This window comes from Takifugu flavidus, chromosome 14, assembly GCF_003711565.1.
Source record: "Takifugu flavidus isolate HTHZ2018 chromosome 14, ASM371156v2, whole genome shotgun sequence".
Taxonomy (NCBI): Eukaryota; Metazoa; Chordata; class Actinopteri; order Tetraodontiformes; family Tetraodontidae; genus Takifugu; species Takifugu flavidus.
In genome coordinates, this window is record NC_079533.1 from 7,786,082 (window position 1) to 7,807,536 (window position 21,455).

The following is a 21,455-nucleotide window of genomic DNA, read 5'->3' on the forward strand; positions in this document are numbered from 1 at the left end:
GAGGAGACAAACTCGGAGGGTTAAGTATCTGTCACGGCCATGTACTACGATCATTTTGATGTCAACTTCCAGGGTTGAAAGTGGTGAGAAAGCAGAAAAAGAGCCCCAAAGCAACGAGGAGCAGCTGGAAAAACCAAAGAAATCTGCTCAGAAAAAAGAAAAGAAGGTGAAAGGGGAGGAAGGTTTCCAGATCTGGGGCGAGCTGGAGACCCAGAGGAGCAAGTTTTTGGTAAGTGAGCTTGGTGAGAACTGTAGTTTTCACTTATCCAAAGTCATTAAATAAAATTTGTTATTCGATCGTTGTAGAACTACCTCTCCAGAAACTTTTACAACCTGCGCTTTTTGGCTCTCTTCCTGGCATTTGCCCTGAACTTCATTCTGCTGTTCTACAAGGTAAAAAGAATAACCCCCGATTTGTTCATTCACCGTATGCTTTTCCAACAATCCACTTTTTGATACCTCACTTTAAAGTCAGTCCCCACAAACATGCACAGAACTCTTCACCAGACGCATCTCCGTGTCTTCTGTCCAGGTGTCTGACACCCCCCCTGAGGGTGAGGAGTTGGAGGGTTCTGGGCTCTCGGAGGGCAGCGGGATGTTTGAAGCGTCAGGCTTGTTTGAAGGCTCGGGAGAGGAAGCGGAGGGCTCTGGAATGAGTGATGGGGGAGACGAGAATGACGAGGACATGCCGATTTATTTCTATTTAGAGGAGAGCACGGGATACATGCAGCCCACACTGGCCTTCCTCGCTGCCCTGCACACGGTCATTTCATTTATCTGCATTATTGGCTATAACTGCCTGAAGGTATAAAAGCCTAAACCATAGTTTCCAGTGTGTAACGGTGATGCACGTCTCAATCACAACTCCGTGTCACTTAAGATTCCACTGGTGATCTTCAAAAGGGAGAAGGAACTCGCCAGAAAGCTGGAATTCGATGGACTGTACATCACCGAGCAGCCCGAAGAGGATGACATCAAGGGCCAGTGGGACCGACTGGTTCTAAACACGCCGTAGGGCGATTAACAAAGATGCGATGCCTGTTTTGCTCGTAATAATTAACACATTTGTGCGTTTTTCCACAGCTCCTTCCCAAACAACTACTGGGATAAATTTGTGAAAACAAAGGTAGGCTGCGTTTGATGTGCAGCGCCCTCCTCAAAAGAGTCTCAGGTGTAATTTAAGGTGTGCCCTCAGGTTCTGGATAAGTACGGAGACATCTATGGCCGGGAACGAATCGCTGAGCTCCTGGGGGTCGATTTGGCCTCCCTCGATGTGAGTCAGCAGCACGAGAAGAAACAGGAGGCGCCAGACAACTCTGTGTTTGCATGGTACAGTGCACGTCCCCCGCCCCCAAATGTCAAATATTATCCATCTAAAAATGGACACCAACTTTTTTTAGGATTACCTCCATCGACATGAAGTATCAGATCTGGAAGTTTGGCGTTGTGTTCACTGACGGCGTAAGAAATCCGATATTTCAGCACCGTCCAGATGCAGCCTCATATTTTAAAACTGAAAAACAATCAACCTGAATCTCTTTGTAGACTTTCCTATACCTCTGTTGGTACACGATCATGTCCCTGCTGGGACATTACAACAACTTCTTCTTCGCCTGCCACTTGCTGGACATCGCCATGGGGGTCAAAACTCTGCGCACCATCCTGTCCTCGGTCACGCACAACGGCAAACAGGTGAGGGCAGCAAAGACGTTGAAAACCGCCGTCATCCTGTTTCAGACGAGACGACGGGCTCGTTTCTCTCCCGTCTCCGCCAGCTCATGATGACCGTGGGGCTGCTGGCCGTGGTCGTCTACCTTTACACCGTAGTCGCCTTCAATTTCTTCCGCAAGTTTTACAACAAGAGCGAGGACGAGGACGAGCCGGACATGAAGTGCGACGACATGATGACGGTAAGTCATGGCGCTCGTGATGGATAGACACACTATTGACACGCGGGTTTTTTCCCCAGTGTTACCTGTTCCACATGTACGTGGGCGTGCGAGCGGGCGGAGGCATCGGAGACGAAATCGAGGATCCAGCGGGAGACGAATACGAGCTGTATCGAGTCGTCTTTGACATCACCTTCTTCTTCTTTGTCATCGTCATCCTGCTGGCCATTATTCAGGGTAACCCAGCGCAGTCCGGGGGTGCATTTCTGAACTCGAGCGAACGTCTAAGAGGCTCCTCTTTGCTTCCTGCAGGTCTGATCATCGACGCCTTTGGGGAACTGAGAGACCAGCAGGAGCAGGTCAAGGAGGACATGGAGGTGTGGTATATAAATGTAGCCTGTCGCCGTCAGATGGGCGGCGCTCCTCATCTCCTCTGGTTCTCTGCAGACAAAGTGCTTCATATGTGGGATCGGTAGCGACTACTTTGATACGACTCCGCACGGCTTTGAGACTCACACCTTAGATGAGCACAACCTGGCCAATTACATGTGAGTGTATCTCTGCGTGGGCGCGTGTGAGGGGGGAAATATGCTAACGTGCGTCTGCTTTTCAGGTTCTTTTTAATGTATCTAATCAACAAAGATGAGACGGAGCACACCGGGCAGGTCAGTCTGAAATCTTTAATCTTTAATTCTTTAGTTTTCAGTTTCTGACCTCAGTCTGTGACCTCTTGTCCTTCCGTCCCCCCTCCTGTTTTAGGAGTCATACGTCTGGAAGATGTACCAAGAGCGTTGCTGGGACTTTTTCCCAGCTGGTGATTGTTTCAGAAAGCAATATGAGGATCAGCTTTCCTAAGCAACAAGCACTTGTGTTTGTAATGCAACCCCTTTATTTCAGCTGCAAATACAAAGACAAGTCACATTTCCCTTTAATGAAATAAGCACTTATCTTAGTATTTTAGTTTGTTTTCACCAATTGTCATGAAACAGTGCAGAATTTTGAGAAACTGCCAGCGATTCAGTGCTTTTACTCCGTTTAAATGCCGTCATTTATTTAAATTCTGTTTTTCTGTACAGCGCTGTCAGATTGTTGTTAAAGGATCAGCAGAAAATCACCAGTTTGTTCGGTTCCTGACATTATGGGGTCAATAATGTTCTTCAGATCTTGAATTTCTTTGTTTATCATCACATTCGCAACGTGTTTAATAGCTTTACAGTGTGTTTGATTTAAATTATTCTCTTCGTCATTATTTTTAAGGCATCTTTGTGTCCAAGATAACAGATAAACCACAAGCCTCATCACAGTCACCAGCAGAGTGTTAGAAATAGTTCAAGTTCTTTTGGATTTGAATGAAACGCACAGATTTAAACTCCGTGTATATTGAAACGAACGGATATTAAATAACTCCTGAGATTAAAATCATGCTGCCAAGTCATTCTAAACATCCTGTCTAATCTAAACTCATCTGCTATAGTTTGTTGCATGTCATCCCTCACTGGTCCGCCCATTTTTATGTCACACTGTTAAACTATGGAACATCCGGGCTGAGTGCGGATTAGAGCTCAGCATTTAAACTCGCATCGCGTCTCATGTACGCCTCACTCCCACCGCGTCGTGCTTCTCTGCCCGAGCCTGTTCGACTGGGACCCGTCCACCCTGAAGATGAACGAGATCCATCGCGGGACGCTCAGGATGTACAGTAAGCTTCTCCTCTCCTCCATTTATTCCGATGTCGAGGTTGGTTTTTTTGTGCTAGAACTTTAAATTTCCACGCAATGAATGCGTCAGGATGTTGGTCAGAAATCTGATGTTTTCGGCTCGTTTTGCTGCGTTTTCTTCAAATTGGGCGTCTTCAGCTGCGGGTTTCGAAATTCTTGAAATATAATTGTTCTTTAAACAAAAAAACTGTTCAGTGCACATCCTTTTTTTAAAAAAAAAAAAAACCCCAAAACCTTGGAAATATGACATCATCACACCCACTACTGCTACCAGCTGAGGTAAGAAAATCAATTATGTTCCTTATTAAAATGCACAAGTGTTTTTGCTGTATCTATTTGGAATGAACCCATCATCTGATTGGTGGAGGCCTCTTGATCCTCCATCCGTCTGACTGCCTCTAATCTGCGAGGATGAGAGAATAAGGGGGCGTTCACTCTCTAATCCAGCTGTACGCCGTTATCACGACCACAGCAACCATGCTTGGTAGTAAATACGCTTAAGACATCAGGTTATGATGGTGGAAGTTTCTCACGCTATCCCCGACTATTTCTCCTCTACAGGTGGATTCATTTTCAAACAGTGGAAGAAGAGGTTTCTGCTGCTAACGTCTGAGGGCGCCCTGACCGTCTCCCACGATGCATCGTCTCCACCCGACCAGCTGGTGCTGGTGCAGAGCAGCTGCGAAGCCATCGTGGAAGGCAAGGAGATCCTGGACCTGCCGAGGTTGCCTGCCGGTGGATGCAGAGATTGCTGCTTCGCCCTGATCCTCCCCCAGAACAAATACCTGCTGCTGCTGACCGAAACCTCTTCAGAGTGCAGGTCACTGCGATAGTTAAGCCAAGTGAAATCTTATCATCTCCATGATGGCGAGGAGGGGAAAATAATGAATCTGTCAGCTAAAATCCCATTGTGAGGTCATCCCTTTTCATTTGTAAGGCTTACATTGGAAGTCTGATTCAAGTTCATTCTGTTTCAGCGTCACAGGAACAATAGAAATCAACCACACACAATAACGGTAACGATGAAACTCTTTGTCTTGTTTTCAGTCAGTGGCTGAATATGCTGAGAAAAGTGAAAAATGTGAGCAAACAAGACACATTTATGACACGTTTACTTAAGTTCCATTTATTCGTTACATTGCCAGGATTATTTATTTCCTACAGAGCCTCTCGTCACCTGTGAGCCACTGTAAGCGCCATCAAGTGTCGCTGCCACGCATTATTCTCAGAGATCTGGCGCCCGAGCAAGTCCTAGACAAAGACCCACCGACGCCGCCCGTCTGCGACTTGGAGACGTCCGCCCCGAAACCCAACACCTGCGCTTCCCCGAAGGACAGAGGTGAGCGTGGGGTCTCTGCGGCTGTGATTGGCTATTGACCATCATTTACAAACGTGTGTGTGTGTGTGTCTGGAACTCTTCAACCCAGCAGGCAGGAATTCGCCGCATTCAAAGTCGTACAGAGGCGGCCCGCGTGCCGTGGGCTGCCTGCGTCACGGCACCATCAGCAACGCTCAGGCAGTGAAGGCGGTTTATCTGCTGATGGGCGGAGCCGCCACCTCGTCCGCCATTGGCTACCTAGGCACATGCTCGCTCTCTAATCTGGACGCCAGAGCCCCCGACATGCCACTCAACACAGATTTCGCCGGTGTGGGACCGGCGCAGGCGTACCAGGCCGGCAGCGCGTCCCTGGACGCGCCTCACTACAACAGCTTTGACTTTGAAATGGCCGATTCTGATTTTGATGCTTTTGACTGCGGTGGATTTACTTTCTGAGACCGATGGCGCACTTGAGCGTCAGTTATTAAAAAGGATTTCTGCTGAAAAGGGATCATGTTTTAGCTGGGGGTGAAAGTGGCAACTTGTGTTTTAGTGGACGAGTTTCCTCATGTTGTCATTGTGTGTGCAGCCCGGTGAACATGTGCTCTGCTCGTTGTGCAACGGGAGGACCAGTAAAGGACTGGGATGGTCACCTCCACGTTAATGTTTGGTAACCTGTGTGAAGCACCTGTGCCGTCCGACTCCCCAACCACGTGTTGATGTTGCTGTGTGAGGAAATGTGTAGAAATCAGGAAATCAGATTTTGTAATTGTATTTGGCGCGTTACTGCCCCTCTGTCTGTACACCACCAAGACAAATGTCACAGCACTAATTTACCTTAAACGGACCAGGTTAAATATCAGTTTTGTCATCTTTTGGCATCAAAATCCCTCAGAATCCTCCACATGTATGTACAGATGTTATTTGGCAGATTAAATGTAAATGCATAAACGTGTGGGCATGACTTTTGCTTTTATTGCTAAACCAGCTGCAGGGCTGAGCACCCAGTTCCTCTGCTGGAGTCCTACCAATGTTTACTCCTTGTTAGATAAGTATTAGAAGTAGATAAGCAGACCAACCAGGCCCAGAACTAACAATGCCGGCGGCAGCTGCACTCAGAACGGTGAACAGAACCGTCGACTCCTCCACTGAGCAAAGAGTCTTCAGCTTCAAGCACATTTTCACTATTTAAATCAGCACTATTTGCAATGCAAATCCAACACAAAAGCCCCTTTAGGGCAGACAAAATTAGCAGAACTGCAGGTAATCGAGTGTCGAGGCTGATCAGTCAGGTGGTGTTCGTGTTAAGAATGTTTGTGCACGTATTTTTGATTTTTACATTTATTTAAGCCTAAAGGAATTGCAACTGTAATGGACACAACACAGGCTCCAACTACCCTCTGAGTGACACGACACTTTCTTAAATCGCCACAAAATCTTCTACATTGCACAATTCCTTCAAGCAAAAAAAAGGACAGCTTTGCAGAAGAACTGTTTCAATTGTTGATAATCATAATTTTTATTCTTAAGGGTGCTACAACAGTATTTGGTGAAATTATACTGAATAAATAACAGGAACTCACGTCCCATGTGGTGAATCATGTGTAAACATGCCATGTACTGTCATCGCAGGCTACATTCCCCTGTCTTTAACATGCACCAATCTTAAAAACCATAAAATACCAGGAGAAACCAAAAGGTGCTAATAAAACATGACAAATAAACAGGAAGAGCCCAGAGCTGACATCGCAATGGTGGAATTATTTCCCTTTTAAAAAGAAACCTGGACTCGAGCATTTCAGTCTTGTTGGGCAAAAATAAAAAAAGAACAAACAAAACACAAAAACCTGAAGGAATCTAGCCACATTTTAAATTCAGCAAGAAAAACAGCTTAAAAAGGAACTCAGCCGAGCTGAAAGCTCAACTGAGTCGTCTGAGTTTGCACAACTCAAAAAAATAAAAAGAGAAAACAGTAAGAGATTACACATGATCAGTGTATCAAATCGCTGTTTAAACATCTAAGAGTTTCTGCAGTGTACATGCAACCAGAAACTTCAAACCAAAGATCAGACACATGGTAAAACGCACACGAGGAAACAGAATGCCGTCGACAGGGAGGGCAGTAAGGGCTTTCCCTTAAAGCTATGTTCAGAGCACATTGGCGATAGATCGTTTACATAAGCAAGGATACAGTGTTAAAACAAAAAAAGAGCTGATTATTATCCACTCACTGGCTATAATCAGTAAACTGTAGCTAATTAAAAGCAGCCAGACAGCACATGTGTAAAATGTACCTGTAGGAGCTACTTGTCTTACATCGCAGTAACAACCGTTTTAGCATTATAGAGCTGCCATTACGATGGTTTGCCTCTGATTTACATACCAGTCTGAACTACAGCAGAAATGGGAAGAGCAGAAACATTCCAGCCACCGGGGATTCAACCAGAGGGAACATCGGGGATCCTTACTTCTTCCATATGGTGTAGAATACCCAGCTGATGGGAAATTATTAAGGCTAATACCCGCCAGGCACGAGCGTTGCATGAGAGAAAGAGGCTGGTTTTTGCGTGTGGTGGTTTAGCGTGGATTTCTCCAGCCAAGCTAGCAGCGACTGGTCTGCATTCATGTTTGGAAGCACAGTCTTTTGCATGGTCTGACAAACATGCAAACATCAGCGACGATTACGATCATATTTGTCCAGCCATAAAGTTAATGCGACATCTGCGCTGTGCGTGCAATGCTGTTATTAAGAAAACAGACAATAAAAGCAGCTCTTAAAAGGATACAGCTCCAAATACGAGGGCACACACACCACCTCTTTGGAGAAGCCGACGGGACATGAGAGCTTCTCCAGCTGTTCCTCATACAGAGTCAGTGCATCAGTCATATTCACACCGTTGCCCTGACGACCAGTGGAAGAAATCATCTCGTTAAAATACAAAACATGATTAAAATGGGATCTTATTAAAACTGTGATGCGACTGAACACGTGTTTTTCCCATTCATAACTAACCTGTGTGAAATATTTTCCAGAGGGGTGCAGGACTTTAATGGAAAGATCCAAGATGAGACGCAGGAATTCCCACATGGAATCTAAATGAGGACGTTAAAAGAAGAGTGTCACCTCTCTCTTTAATCAATGTCTGCGGATTCATTTTCATTACAAAGACGAACCTTCTGGCTCCGTAGATATGGGGACCGCGGTTAGGTCATTAATCACGTAGTCAAACATCCTTCCTTCCTGGACGTACTTCTTCAACACAGGAACGCAGTCCTCCACTAATATCTGGTTAGGTTTCAAGAGGGAGGTGCAGGTGTTACACAGGACACGCTGAGGCCAAATTAAAACACTATCATACATATTGAACAAAAGAGCCTAAACATAAATATAAAAACACAAGCGATGATACGAGCTGAGTAGATTTTTAGGTGCTTTACACCGGTAACAACTACAAACACTTCAAACCAGTGAGGCAGAAAATTGACTTGGTAGGAGGGTTGTTTTCTCCTTTAGGCGCTTTCATTCTGCATCTTCTTCATTTGTGCGGCCACCGCTCATCCCTAGCTCGAGGTTTAAAGAACTTTTAGAGACTTTTCAGAACTTACTTGGTAGCAGTCTCCAGTCAGGTTGTCGAGGACGTCGCCACATGTTTTTCTCATGTGCGTTTTACAACCGTCTATCACCTTCTGATCAATGTGCAGCGTCTGTTAAGGAGTGTTTTTATATCACATCACTGAAAGAGGAACACACAATCACTCAGGCATGAGGTGATGCCTGTACGCAGTCAGCTAACCAGTGCCCAACACAGATGATTCCAGTAGACAATAATAATGGCCGGCCAAATTTCAGTGGACCAGAATCCATCAAGGATATCTCCAACATGGTGATCATCTTTGGCTTTTGCTTGACCACCTCGGCAAGGATGCCTCCGTCGCCCCCACCCAGAATCAGCACCTCCTTCCCGGTGTAGCTCTCTTTCCCGCTGCCCATGATGGCGTGGGTGTAGGCCGTATCACTGTCTGCCAAGTCTGTAATGCATGCGTTCATGTGATTAGCTTGGTCTCTGCACAGAATTCCTATGTGGGATGCACCGTACTGTATTATACACACTCACTAATGTCTCCGTTCAGCACTAGTATATTTCCATATTGCTTGGAGTGCAATATTTGTATGTTTTGGTAGGCAGAGTCTTCTTCATACAACACTTGGTCAATGTCATATTCGATAAGTCTGTCGTCCGATGTGGGCCAGTATCGGTCGACTTCTGCTCCTCGTATCAGTGCTGGTAGCCTGGGGTTGAAGATTACATTCACTTGCTGTGCAGTGTAGACTGACATGCAGCAATCATTACAACATGGATCGGCAAGAGTTTACCTTTTAAACCTCTTAATGTTGCCACTTAAGAGAGCTTTTAGCTTCTTTTCCAGTGCATTTAAAAGCTGTTGAGAGACAAATGTGATCAAAAGGAGGATTGTTAAAGTAGGATACATGAGTAAAACTCAGAATATTTTATCAAGTGACGGTCATGCCTTTTTTGGGGGGCTATGTGTGGCGGATAATTATCGATATCTATAAATAACTTATTCTAATCACCCACATTGTCTACTTCTGCAACACTATCCTCTTGGTAACACTGTAGATCGATGGTGACCATCCCATGGGAGTGCACGCGCAGAAGGGCAAGTCTAAAAACAGACAGAACCACAAAATTTAAGAGAGGATTCCATTTGACCTACATTAAATCAAAGTGACCCTACCAGAGGCATCCTAAGCTCTTAATGTGATGTCATAATCACGTCGTAACTGAAATACATTTAAGAATTTTGCAATGTACATTTCCCCCTGAAAGATTCTTTAAAAATCTGGATCTTACCTTCCATGCTTGCCAACAAGAGTAGCAAGATAACCATGTCCTTTCGTATCGTGGACAGTCTCTGTCATTTCCTGTTCATGGAATATGGACAGTAGACTAGGGACTGTCGAAGCAGAGTCAACTGAGACGTAAAAACAGACAAAACATTTGAGTTGCACAGAGGTAACAGATCTCAGCAGATCAAATATAGATCCTCTACAATATATGGTCATTTAAGCCTAGTCATGATATTGGCATTTTAAATTTCAGCTATTTCAATAAGAAACTACTAATGGACTTTGTCAATAGGTTATAAATAATTGGATTATTTTTAAGGTTAGCAAAGGGATAACCCCACACACACACACACACACACACACACACACCAGGACCAAGTAATTCTCAAATGAAGACTTGAAATGGCTAATAAGAACATTATTCAGTATGGCTACTGACACTGTACCATATGCCATATACACATTTTGCTCTGACAATTAATTTCTCTTTAATACTTGAAGCACTTTTCGTCTATACGTCTCCATATCGCTGCATAAAAAACTACAAACATGGCAGAAAGTGACACTTCCGGTGTCCGACCGTTCTCACGTTGTTAGCATTAGTGCCGTCAAACCGCTAACCAGAGAGAAGGTATTGAATAGTTCTTACCCCAAAAAATATAACAACGCTCGACTGAAATGACACTGCAACTAAATATATTTCCGAGAATTACTTAATTTTTATTTTCCATTTGTCAAACTAAATATAATTCTCAGGAACCCCTGTCATTATCAACTATCTTACATCCATGGCAACACCGCGTTATTGAGTGTTTTGAAGGACAGGGGCGCACGAGCAGGTTCCCATCAGTGGCGCAGCTAACTTGCTAACTAGCTAGCACGCCTGCAGCCCCGATGCGACAAGTGTAACCTGCGTGCACACATTATATCCAGCTCGTCGTCTCGGTTTTCCTACCTGGTGAAGAGAGAATGAAGTCGAGAGAATGATGTAGTACTGCCATGATTGAGTGTATCCGTCATCCATGCCTGGGTTAGGCAAGCGGCGAGTATTTATCCGCAGACAGAGGGAGGGCCCCGCTACACTGCTACGACCATCACACCGCTTTAATAACGGAAAGGGGCGTGGCTAGAGAGGCGTGAACGAAAATGGGAGGGCATAGTGTCAGCGTTGCATTTTTTTTGATTTTATAGATTTTATTTCCATTCATCTTTCTTTTGAGGGCATGTTGCACACTTAGTCAAAGCAAAATTTAAATATACAAATGTCAGCTCAAAGCAGTGTCAAATGCTGCAAAACTTTGTGTTGGTTCCTGTCTTTTTTGCTTGATTGCTGAGACAGTGAAATGTTGGCAAATGGAGGCATAGCTTGAGTCCTTTGAGCGTATCAGGAGCTGTGGACAGCTGAAAAAGGATGGTCTTTGAGGTGGAGGAATGCAACTTCACAAGGTGAGCTACATAGAAGTGTTGGAGTTGCATTCCGGTGTTTAGACGTCACTATCAGTGCATCATTGAATGGTTGGCCGAGATAGCTGCCCGCTTGCATCTGCTAGTGTCTGCCCCAGCCTTGGCCTTCGAAGACTTCTTCTGGTTCTTCATCCCAATAGCAATGTTAGATTTGGTGCTGCAATGTCACAAGACAAGGCTAGTCAAGTGAGACCCGTTCATACTAGCCATGCCTCCGGGCTCACGGAGCGCAGTATTTGCAGCTCAATAAATCTGATATTTCTCGACCTTCTATGAGCTATGACTGAAGGGATCGGAACCTAAACTAGGTACTATTGAACAGCGTTGAGTAGCATAAATTTGCACATTCACCTTCCATACAGATGACAAATGATTACTTATATTGTATTAGGTGTTATCTGTCTATTTTATATATGATGACTAGAAAGGCAAAAAACGAGATGGGTGGAAACCAGAGACTGTTGAAAGTTGAAAGACTGTTGAAAAATTGAGGCTGGTCTTGATTATTCAGCCGAATTTCGCAAACAATAACAAAGACACAAGGAAGAGTTCATCAATCATTTTACATGTCTCATACAAAAGTTTCAATAAAATAAGCAATCTCCGCTGGCATGGTCCTTCTTTTACTGGTTTCTGTGCTGACTGTTGATCTCATTAAGGGTCACATCCATATTGTGGTCTTCATCACTTGTGATGATCCCGTCTTGAACTGGACTACCTGGAAAACACAAGTGCTGCATTCAATTCTACTATAAATAACACAAACACAGTTTTGCACTTGGCCCCAGCACTTGAAGATCAAGTCCAGTAAGTTAGACGTGGTTTATCATTTACCGACGGAATTATTCTGGTCCGACGATTCACTAACGAGACAGGAGGTGGAGCTGGATGTGTTATTAGACTGGGAAGACTGAAGGGATGTTAGTCTGGTCACCGACGACTTCTTCCCGGTTTTCTGTGTTGCAGTACGGCTCCATTCTGTCCCCCCAAAAAAAGTCCAGATGTCATTGTGACATTGCATGTGTCAACTGATGACACCATTATACAGCCAACATGTACAACTAGCTTATGTAAATCTCTACCCGAGTTCTCTGCCAGCCTCATTTTGCCACAGCACAGGTATGTCCTCCACTGTCGTCTCACAACATCCTTCACCGCACAATGGAACACAAATATGAAAAATCCTACAAAACCAAAACACAACCAGAAAAATTAGTCGGTTCCAAATCCGTTATAAAGTAGTACAACACTTGAAATTCACAATATAATATACACACATATACACACACCGTCCTCCCAGATTTCAATAAGTCTGTCGTTGAATAAACTCTCAGCTAAAATGATGCCAGTTTGGTCAAAATAGAGCTGATCAGGTATTTCATATCTTCTCATATCTTCTTGTTATCTGTTATTTTCAGCCGGCAGGAATGAATGCCGGGCTTCAAAGCTTTAAAGTTTAAATTTGTCACCAGAATGTTAACCCTTAACTTGGAAGGGGGAAAAGTCTGGATTGAAAAAGTCAAAACGGAATTCTTAGATGAAATTCCTTTCTTATCACTCGCCTTGCAAGGAGTTGAAAATAGCAAAGAGGTACATGAAGGCCAGGTTGACCGGTCCCCAAGCGAAAAAGGCGAAGCCCCACGTGAGCCCGAGGAGGAGGGTTATCCCCACCACACTGCGTATGTCCTGCAGAGTGGTGCGGTGAGCGCTGTTGTGCGGGTTCTGCTTCCTCATCCGACGCAGCTGCACCAGCACCACGATCAACATGATGAAGTTGAAAAGAAAGATGACGCAGAAGTAGGCCACCACCGCGACGTAGAAGGCAATGTCGTTCCTCAGCCAGCAGCTGTGGGAGGAGAGGAAGAAGATAAACCGACGCTTGCATGTCATGATCGTGGGTCTGAAGATTTCAAGCCGGAACTTAGGTGTGGACTCACAAATCATCAGTGGTGCCATCAGCAAACCTTCCGTAGGAGATAAGACCATAGTTGTCCTTGTCGACCGCGATGACAATGATGACCACAACCATCGGGATGCCCCAGCCAGCCAGAGAGAACTTGAGCATGTAGCTCGATATGTAGCTATTGAAGACCTTCACCAGGGCCAGGTACATGTGCACGGCCTCCAGTCCCATCCAGGTGAAGGAGACGAGCAGGAAGTAGTGAAGGAACCAGGCGGTGGAGATGCAGAGGCCCACAGCCTCCGGGTAGAGCGCCAGCCAGGCGTCCACCAGAAAGACCAGATTGAGAAGCAACAGAGCCAAGCACAGCTGGATGAGGATTTTAGATGGAATGTCCTTACGTAACTTCCTTTAGATCACACAGAATAAAATTGAGTTAGTGCATTGTGAAGCATTTGTTTTCTGGCCTTTAAGGATTTCATATTGTTTTCCCCCTTCAGACCAAACCAGAATTTCCCAATGCTTTCTTTAGGCCAAATATGGTATTTTTGATTAATGTCATTCCTTGGGCAACACAGTTTGTCTCTCACCCGAAGGCCAAGTATGTGAGTAGGGTGGCCGACAGGAAGATAGCAGAGATTCCACAGCCGATGTACGTGATAAAGCTTAGGATGGTGGCCTGGAGGCGGCTAGTTAGGGGCTCTCTGGAGAGGTCCTGGGAAGGAAGGCAAACCAGTTAGGAAGTGGATTAAAGAACAGCACCTTTAATCATAGCAGCGTGTGAACAGTCACCAGCAGGATTGCAAAACTGGTTAAATGGTTACAGCTGCAAACAGTCTCATTGTCCGTGCTGTTTGTGACATAACAGCCACTCAAGTTCCATCCCCCAGATCCATCTGCAGGAGGAGAAAACTTATGAAACCTGCATGCTGATTTCCTTCTAGGTACTTCATTCCACGTTCAAACAATTACCATTTAATGTGAAGTCCCAGAAAACACACGTAGACACGTAATCAGCCTGCAGGTTGGGATAAGGCACAAATGGCTATATTGTTACTGATGCATTCATTTTTTTTTGGGGGGGGGGCACTGTTATTTTTAATTTCATATAATTTACTGGAATCAGCTCTGTATTCCTGAGACGAATTACAACGCTATCCTGCAGTCCCGTGATTGACAGGTTGGCCACACTCGCGCCCAAGATCCCACTATTGAGTCTGCGTTTTCCCAAGTTCTTGTCCTGCAGGGTTGTGGGAAAAAGGACGATCATGATCAAAACTGTGTTTACAGCAAACAATGATGCACATTTGGGATGTTGCGGTTGAACAAACACACCTGGAACAGCGCGCCAGTCTGGTAGAAATTGAACTGGACTCTAGAGGCCAGTTGCTGCTCCTCCAAACTGAGATTCTGAGTGAGAGAAGAGGGAAGCGAGATGGAGCCCTGAGGGATGGACGGGCCAGCTCTCTGGCTCCTCCTGCGTCTGGAATCCCCACGGACCTGCCAAAGAACGTTGAACAAACACAAAGCAGCTTAACGACTATGTTTAATACATTTTACCACGGAAAAAAGCTCTCCTGTCAGCACAGCTGCAATAATCAAGTCAGATTTTCAAGAGAACTACGGGTACAAAAAAAAGTTTAATCCTGGAGTAAAAGCCTTTGTGAATGCGATGAAAAGAATGAGAGCAGATTTTCTGACCTAGTTCACCTGTCTGGATGCTATTATAAGTAACTGTGATTGAATATAAACAAAAGAACGGGAGACAATTCAACTGCTAATACCTGGACATTATCAGGGTCGGAGATGGAAAAGAACACCTCCTGGAAGTTGGTGCCATCTGTTTGCATCACAGACAGAGCTAAATCTGAGGACAGGAGGGTCTCCAGCTGATCCTCCACGATGAGCTTCAGCCCCACTGTGTCGACAATCCTTATGATCCTGGAAAGAAGAAAGTACATTTCCAGTGAGTGTTATTATTAAAGATGGTTTAAGTAGGAGTGCATCTGCAGTGGTGTGCACGCTGTAAATAAACTGCTTCTTGAACCTTTTGGAGAAGTTTGACAGCAACTCAGGTGAAGCGCCCATCAGGCTGCTGACAATTTGCACGGAGGTGTTTCCCAGGGCCAAACTAATGTTCGGGCCGTCCAAAAGGTTCTCCAGCTGGGACAACAGCTGATCCACTTGACTGGAGTTGAGGTTGGACACATTTCTGGCCAGATTGAGCAGCATGTTGGCCTGGCTGTCAGCTGAAACCACCGAGATTTAAAACAGGCATCACAGAAGACAAACGGTGCTCTAAAGACACACTCACATGATGCAACACTAACCTGATTCTGTGGTTGCTTCCATAGTGTTCGTAGTTGTGAAGATTATTGTAGTTGACGCGTAATTAGCAGCAGTAGAGCTGGCATTGGTGGAAATGGTGGAATTCTGAGGTTCAACAGTGGTGTTTTGTGCGAATGATGTTGTATTTGCGGGAGAGATGGTGGTGTTGGCTTGTGTAACGTTCAAATTTTGGCTGGGTGTGGTCATCGACGGTACAGGGTAACCGCACTTTTCGTCCAGCTGTACGACCAAGATTCCTCCGTTTTGACTGGAAAAATAAAACAAAGGCAGCTTTATGTCATTGATGACTGCGGTTGTAGCCGGTGAGTTCAAGATTTGAGATGATACAAACCAATTCAAGGTGTTGGACGTATTTAGTGCTGAACAAAATGCACCTGGTTTTAGCCCAATGTTCACCAGTGTGACCTGGGAATCGAGGAAGTTGCTCCCAATGGTTGAGTTTCCACAAATCGCTGTGTAAAAAAGACACAAATGATTTAAGAGGAATCAAACTTAAATCTTGACCTCTGTCTCCTCCAAGATGCACACCTGCCCTGCTCACTTGTCCAGTGTAACCAATTTCTTTCGCAGACCGCAACGCGTGCATCATGATTTCCGACACGGTGCAAACGGGAAGTGTTGTGGATAGGCGTAGAATCACTGTGCAGCTTTGAAGGCCGGAAGTTAAAACATCAGAAGAGCACAGATCAGTCACAGGTGAAATGTCTCAGACTTCCTGGCTGTGGTGAGACATTCATATGATTCAAACTCACTTTGGTTTTGCATTTTCACAGATCACTGTAGCATTCTGAGGAGAGATTTAATCACGGTGTGTTAGATAAGAGGAACATGCGTCTGCATACATAGTGTGTATTTGTGGGCATGAAAAGACATCAATGTGCAATAAAACCTAGTGTGGCAATAAATGGAGTCATAGAAATGGTCTGTCATGCATTTTTGTGATAAGGACCCAGTTTCCTGAAGAAAATGCATTACTCAAAAATAACTTGCGTCATGTGGACTTTTAAAAATAAAAAAACAACATCCAGACAACTCTCAAGTTTGTTCAGAGAATGCCAAAAATATTGTGTATCCTGGCTGAGCCATTTATTATATAAGATTATATGTAAGCTACAATGAGTTCTTGTGATCAGCTCACAACAATCTGTCGTTAAAAAAACAGTGATAAAATAATAGGAGATACAGAACTATAAGTCTTTATCTTACCTTCAAATGAGATAAAAAGTTGACCTCCGTACATAAATCGCTGCAAACGTAAAGGCCCGTCATTGATTCTTTGTCGGACTGGGAGCAGGCATGCATGAAATTTAATTTTGAGGCTGGAAAGAAGAGAAAACTCACGTAGAACCCAGCGAGCAGTTTGAGGGTTGCGTCGTTTCTTCTTCAATCTGTGAAAAGATTATTTCCGTGCTCTCATAATCCACCGAGGCTGAATGAACAGTAAACAACGTGCACACAAACTCACCAGGGACAAGATATAAGACACATTTATCTTGCTGGAGTCATTTACTGAAAGCTGGAGAGAGTAGTATGCATCTAGAACCAAACAAAATGTATCAGTACGTGTGTGCTGTGGCTTCGTGACTATCGGGGTTAATATTCTTTAGAAACGGTGGTTTTACAGGCTGATTAAACACTCACCCAGGCCGCTGCAATAAGCAGAGCAGCTGCAACTGTTGTTCCGCTTCTCTGGAACAGTCAACATTTATTTTATTTCATTTCATTTCAGATTGTCTCATGTTATGTATTAAATCTGATCAGATAAAGGGTTTAATCTAACAGACATGTGGTGACATGCAGTCATTTTTAGATCTTAGGGCACTTATGTTCTTTTTTTCTTTTTTTTTGCAATGCAGTGCACGTGACCTGTGATTGAGGCTGTTTGTTGTGGTTGGTGAGACTCAAATAGTTTGGGAACTTTGTGGAGCCGATTTAACGACACCACAGTCTGGATTTCAAAAAAAATTTACAACATCCAAATGTTGCGAAAGAAAAGTGCTGCTTTACTCACCACACTGAGTTGAGTTGCTCAGAAGTCCCACGTATGCAGAGACATTCTTACTGTGAAAAATGTAAATAACCAAATAAAAATAGTGAAAAATAAAAAGTTACCCAAATATTGAGAAATGAACTGAGATTTCACTCGAGTACCATGTTGCGTCATCTTGACCCCTATAAACACAACTGTTTTCCTCCTGTGGATCACTCTCACACTCATTTTGAAGCGGATCTGCTCACAGAGGATTTCTCGTCTCAGGGCAAACCATCACAACATGTACAATAGTGCACGTCAGGCAGCGCTCACTTGTCCGGTCCACTTTTTTCCCCACGGCACTGATCTCTGAGGAGTTGTCACTGGCTGCACAGAGGGTTCGGAGGAGGCAGCACGGAGCTACGCTCTGTCTCAGCTGCAGCACCACACTGCAGCTGGAGTTCCTGAAGAAGCACACACATGCCGGTGATGTTCTCGTCCTTGTGTCACTCAGGTCTGTTTAGTAGCTGTGATGTCATTTACCTCGTGTCTGTGTCTTCGCAGTTCACGTCGATTCCCTGGGAAAACATGAATCAGGCTCCTGTGAGCGTTGCACTTGCTTAATTGATAACAGCTCTATTCAAGGCTTTTACACATGTGCTTACTTGTATAAGACCAGTTGTTTTGTTGGTAATATTACTGAAAAAATAGGAAACAATGATGTTCATTTTTCTGAAATACATTTATCTAGCACGTCTATGCTATGGTTAAAATAAATTATGTTGGGGGAGTTATTATCACTGCATTATTTACATTTTTCTATCTATTTAATGGAAACTCATTTCCTGGTACCTGGTTTGAGTCTCGTCAAGAAGTTCCCGGACACTCCTAATCTTTGTTATTGCAGGTGTTGTAGATGGTGTGGCTTCAGTGATTTTGTCACCGGTCCATGTTGTCGTTGCACTTGGCGTCACACTGTTGCTTTGTGATGTTGTTTCTGTGTCTCCATTTGTGAATTTGCTTTGTGCGACTGTAGTCACAGTTGCAGCCACACTGTTGCTTTCTGATGTTGTTTCTGTGTCTGCATTTGTGATTTTGCTTTGTGCGACTGTAGTCACAGTTGTAGCCACACTGTTGCTTTGGAAAGATGTACTTTTTGCATCAGTAGTTGTGATGCTGCTTGTTGAAGTTGTTGTCCTGTTGCTTTCTAGAGGTGTTGTTGAAGTTGTTGTCCTGTTGCTTTGTAGAGGTGTTGTTGAAGTTGTTGTCCTGTTGCTTTCTAGAGGTGTTGTTGAAGTTGTTGTCCTGTCGCTTTGTAGAGGTGTTGTTGTTATTGTGGTCTTATTGTTGCTAAGTAGAGCTGTTGTTGCAAGGGCAGTCACATTGTTGCCTTGCAAAGCTGTTGTTGCATTTGCAGTTGCAGTTCTATTGTTGATTTGAGCAGTTGTGGTCAGGTTGTTGCTTTGTAAAGTTGATGTTGCAGCCGTAGTCCTATTGCTGCTCTGTAGAACTGTAGTTTTTGCATCTGTAGTTGTGTTGCTGCTTTGTGAAACTGCGGATGTAGTTGTGTTTGTATTGTTTTGCAGAGCTGTTGTCATTGCAGCTGTGGTTAGGCTGTAGTTTTGGGTTGTTGTTGCAGGGGTAGAGGAGTTCGATCCAGCTGTGGGTGGTTCACGCAGGCAGCTCTCCAGGTTGTTTTGGAATGCTTCCATGAGCTGAGAAAAAGACCATCAGATTATTCAACCATGGGACAAAAATCTGCAAATGACCTGCTCTGGGTGGTGCAACACTTACCCAGGCCTTGATCTCAGATTCATTTTTCTTTACAGCGGCGGTCACAGTTATGTCAACAAAGTAGTACGTAGCTAGAGAGACAGATTGGGTTTTAAAAATGGTTAAAACCAAAACCACATGGATGGATGGTGTTGCTCATAATGCAAATATGAGTCTGTATATTCAGTCTTGTAACACAAGAGAACTCCACAACGCTACGGGAGCTACGGCAGTAATTCTGTCACGTATTCTAAATGACATCTTAAATTTTCGAACCACAGATTTGGAAATCGCATGTCTGGATCTGTGCTGTAATAGAACAGAATGAATAGCCAGGGCCAACAAATTATGCTTGGCTAAGCAACCCACAGAGGTGGAGTAGTAGATCATTTATAAAAAGCTGCAATCTGAGTATAAAACCATGGCTGTGAAAGACAGTTAAAGAGGCATAAAGGTGATGAGGTATGGCCAGGAGGATTATGTGGGTTGACGGTTACCTTGAGGCTGCACATGTGTGGTTGAGGCGAGAGGAGACGGCGTAGTGGAGGTGTGATTAGAGGAGGCCTGACCTACTTACATAGGGAGAAAATAACTATTACCACTTAACATGGAACCAGGAAAAGATATAAACTTATGACGTTGCATTTATGAGACTAAGCTGTGACGCTGTTACACTAGCATTTCTATTCTTTTGTAAAATGTGTCGTGTTTGTGGAAATCCGTTTTCAACACTGATGCCTGATAATGACCAGAGATGAGACTAGACCAACAGGTTACGCCATGAATTAGAGAGGAGAGGGTGTGTCCGAGCGTGCACAATATGTGTCTGTTACAATACAAGTGCTGAATAACTGGCATGTCAGACATTCAGTCAGATGCAGCGGTTCAGAAATAGATATGCAGGCCTGTGGTTCCACATAATGAGATGCCTTCATGCTGTAACCTGTCTTTGCTGAGCAAAGCACCTGTCAGGAGGAGGCCCAGCAGCTGAAAGTGCAACCAGGGGAGACGTTTGATGTGCGACCAGGGTTCCCTCACCGAGCTGAAACAAAAAACCCGATTAAAACTTAAGTTTCGCCTTTAGAAATGTGCAGGGGTGAGTCACACGGAAAGAGTTTCAGGCAGAAATCCTTTCCGCTTGTTTCCCATCACGCCCGCTCTGATGACTGCTCACTGTAGCTTGTGGAAACACACCTGACAGGGCTTCTGTTTGAGGGAAACCAGTCTGAAAATAAGTGATGGACTTACATCTAATTTAATGGTATTCATTTCATGGGGTGTGTCTGTGTGTGTAGCTTTCATGTGCGTGTGCACGAACACTCTTAAGGACAAAAGAGGTGAACAAAACAGAACAGGCACAGGACATGCTTTGGATATTTTGCATAAAGTTTCTGCTGTGTTTCCATGTCGCTGGAGTTTTTGGTCATGTGGTGAATTAAATCCAGCTCTGGCAGCATAAGCTTTGTATTTATAACTCCAAATAATGGTTAACAGTGTTTGCTGACCTATCTGAAATCATTCCTAGAAATCTTTTTGGACGTATGATAAGAAGGATTGGATGAGGAAAAGAAATAGTCCATGACAGATTAAAGCAGAGGTTGAAAAGATCAGATTCAGATTATCAAACACTCAGTATTCAGATGCCATCTACGGCAACTGAGATTACACACACAATTTGAGTAATAAAGTCTAAGATCCAGAACCATGAAAGGATAAAGATAAGTTTGATAGGAAATACATGAAAAGTATGAGAATGTAAGTGTTAAATGTTGGGCTTTAATGCATCATAACTATCTGTTTAAAAAAAAAAAAATCCGGCAAGGCTGGAATTTTTAGTTCCTTGTTATTTGAGAGCCGCAAATCACGGAATTCCCAAAAGTGACAGCAGATCACCCCATTATGGCCTGAGTGAAGGGGCGATCACGTACCTGTGTGAGCGTCCGTCGGTGCGAACCACTGAAGCTTTCATGGCGTTCTGACCATGCCCTCCTGAGGAATATCCACACTTGAGAGAAAAACCAAATCAAACAAATAAGTGGTGCATTTTCCACTGTTCATCAGCACTGTTGTTGTTGTTATGACCAGGCTGCTTCTGACATTGTTGCTCAGGATCAATAGCTGACGTGTTTGGCACTCCCCTGATACGTCAGGCTGCCCAGTGAACAATACTGAGCACTGGTTAAAAGAAAACTAAAAACCCCT

At 44.2% G+C, this 21,455-nt stretch overlaps 4 protein-coding genes across 10 annotated transcripts in view; 2 read left to right on the forward strand and 2 right to left on the reverse strand.

Annotated features, from left to right (window-relative positions):
• LOC130538094 (ryanodine receptor 1-like) overlaps positions 1-3,324 on the forward strand; it is a 35,054-nt gene extending 31,730 nt beyond the window's left edge. For all 4 annotated transcript variants that reach the window (XM_057055341.1, XM_057055342.1, XM_057055343.1 and 1 more), the window contains 14 exons: positions 73-229; positions 307-393; positions 533-805; positions 881-1,011; positions 1,084-1,126; positions 1,196-1,329; positions 1,401-1,461; positions 1,546-1,692; positions 1,776-1,910; positions 1,970-2,126; positions 2,202-2,266; positions 2,337-2,437; positions 2,503-2,554; positions 2,649-3,324. In XM_057055341.1, the coding sequence (XP_056911321.1) occupies positions 73-229; positions 307-393; positions 533-805; positions 881-1,011; positions 1,084-1,126; positions 1,196-1,329; positions 1,401-1,461; positions 1,546-1,692; positions 1,776-1,910; positions 1,970-2,126; positions 2,202-2,266; positions 2,337-2,437; positions 2,503-2,554; positions 2,649-2,744 (1,639 nt within the window). In that variant the 3' untranslated portion in view covers positions 2,745-3,324. The remainder of the gene's footprint in view (positions 1-72; positions 230-306; positions 394-532; positions 806-880; positions 1,012-1,083; positions 1,127-1,195; positions 1,330-1,400; positions 1,462-1,545; positions 1,693-1,775; positions 1,911-1,969; positions 2,127-2,201; positions 2,267-2,336; positions 2,438-2,502; positions 2,555-2,648) is intronic.
• A 798-nt stretch (positions 3,325-4,122) lies between these two features.
• Positions 4,123-5,876, forward strand: LOC130537738 (uncharacterized). The gene is made up of 3 exons (XM_057054747.1): positions 4,123-4,427; positions 4,753-4,946; positions 5,035-5,876. The coding sequence occupies exons 1-3, from the start codon at positions 4,123-4,125 to the stop codon at positions 5,379-5,381; spliced, it is 846 nt and encodes a 281-aa protein (XP_056910727.1). The 3' UTR covers positions 5,382-5,876.
• A 543-nt stretch (positions 5,877-6,419) lies between these two features.
• On the reverse strand, positions 6,420-10,914 carry sms (spermine synthase). The gene is made up of 11 exons (XM_057055359.1): positions 10,751-10,914; positions 9,800-9,920; positions 9,524-9,611; positions 9,301-9,365; positions 9,041-9,216; positions 8,798-8,954; positions 8,532-8,619; positions 8,100-8,211; positions 7,939-8,018; positions 7,712-7,827; positions 6,420-7,420 (listed from the first exon to the last, which is right to left on the reverse strand). Exons 1-11 carry the CDS (start codon positions 10,794-10,796, stop codon positions 7,390-7,392), a joined length of 1,080 nt encoding a protein of 359 aa, XP_056911339.1. The 5' UTR covers positions 10,797-10,914; the 3' UTR covers positions 6,420-7,389.
• An 889-nt stretch (positions 10,915-11,803) lies between these two features.
• On the reverse strand, positions 11,804-21,412 carry LOC130538096 (adhesion G-protein coupled receptor G2). 4 transcript variants are annotated; one of them, XM_057055351.1, is made up of 31 exons: positions 21,182-21,411; positions 20,219-20,295; positions 19,751-19,825; positions 19,275-19,345; positions 18,730-19,195; positions 18,333-18,693; positions 18,146-18,179; positions 18,024-18,058; positions 17,814-17,944; positions 17,660-17,738; positions 17,520-17,569; positions 17,150-17,197; positions 16,974-17,044; positions 16,850-16,896; positions 16,715-16,754; positions 16,261-16,295; positions 16,037-16,164; positions 15,840-15,960; positions 15,490-15,755; positions 15,207-15,408; positions 14,944-15,100; positions 14,495-14,659; positions 14,277-14,399; positions 14,132-14,177; positions 13,952-14,055; positions 13,750-13,874; positions 13,197-13,568; positions 12,822-13,105; positions 12,342-12,443; positions 12,094-12,237; positions 11,804-11,977 (listed from the first exon to the last, which is right to left on the reverse strand). In XM_057055351.1, exons 1-31 carry the CDS (start codon positions 21,220-21,222, stop codon positions 11,883-11,885), a joined length of 4,095 nt encoding a protein of 1,364 aa, XP_056911331.1. In that variant the 5' UTR covers positions 21,223-21,411; the 3' UTR covers positions 11,804-11,882. The 4 variants fall into 4 exon arrangements, with proteins under 4 accessions (XP_056911331.1, XP_056911329.1, XP_056911330.1 ...); XM_057055349.1 differs by having other exon boundaries at positions 18,333-19,195; positions 19,751-19,822; positions 21,182-21,412; XM_057055350.1 differs by having other exon boundaries at positions 16,037-16,155; positions 18,333-19,195; positions 21,182-21,410.
• Positions 21,413-21,455: the final 43 nt, after the last annotated feature.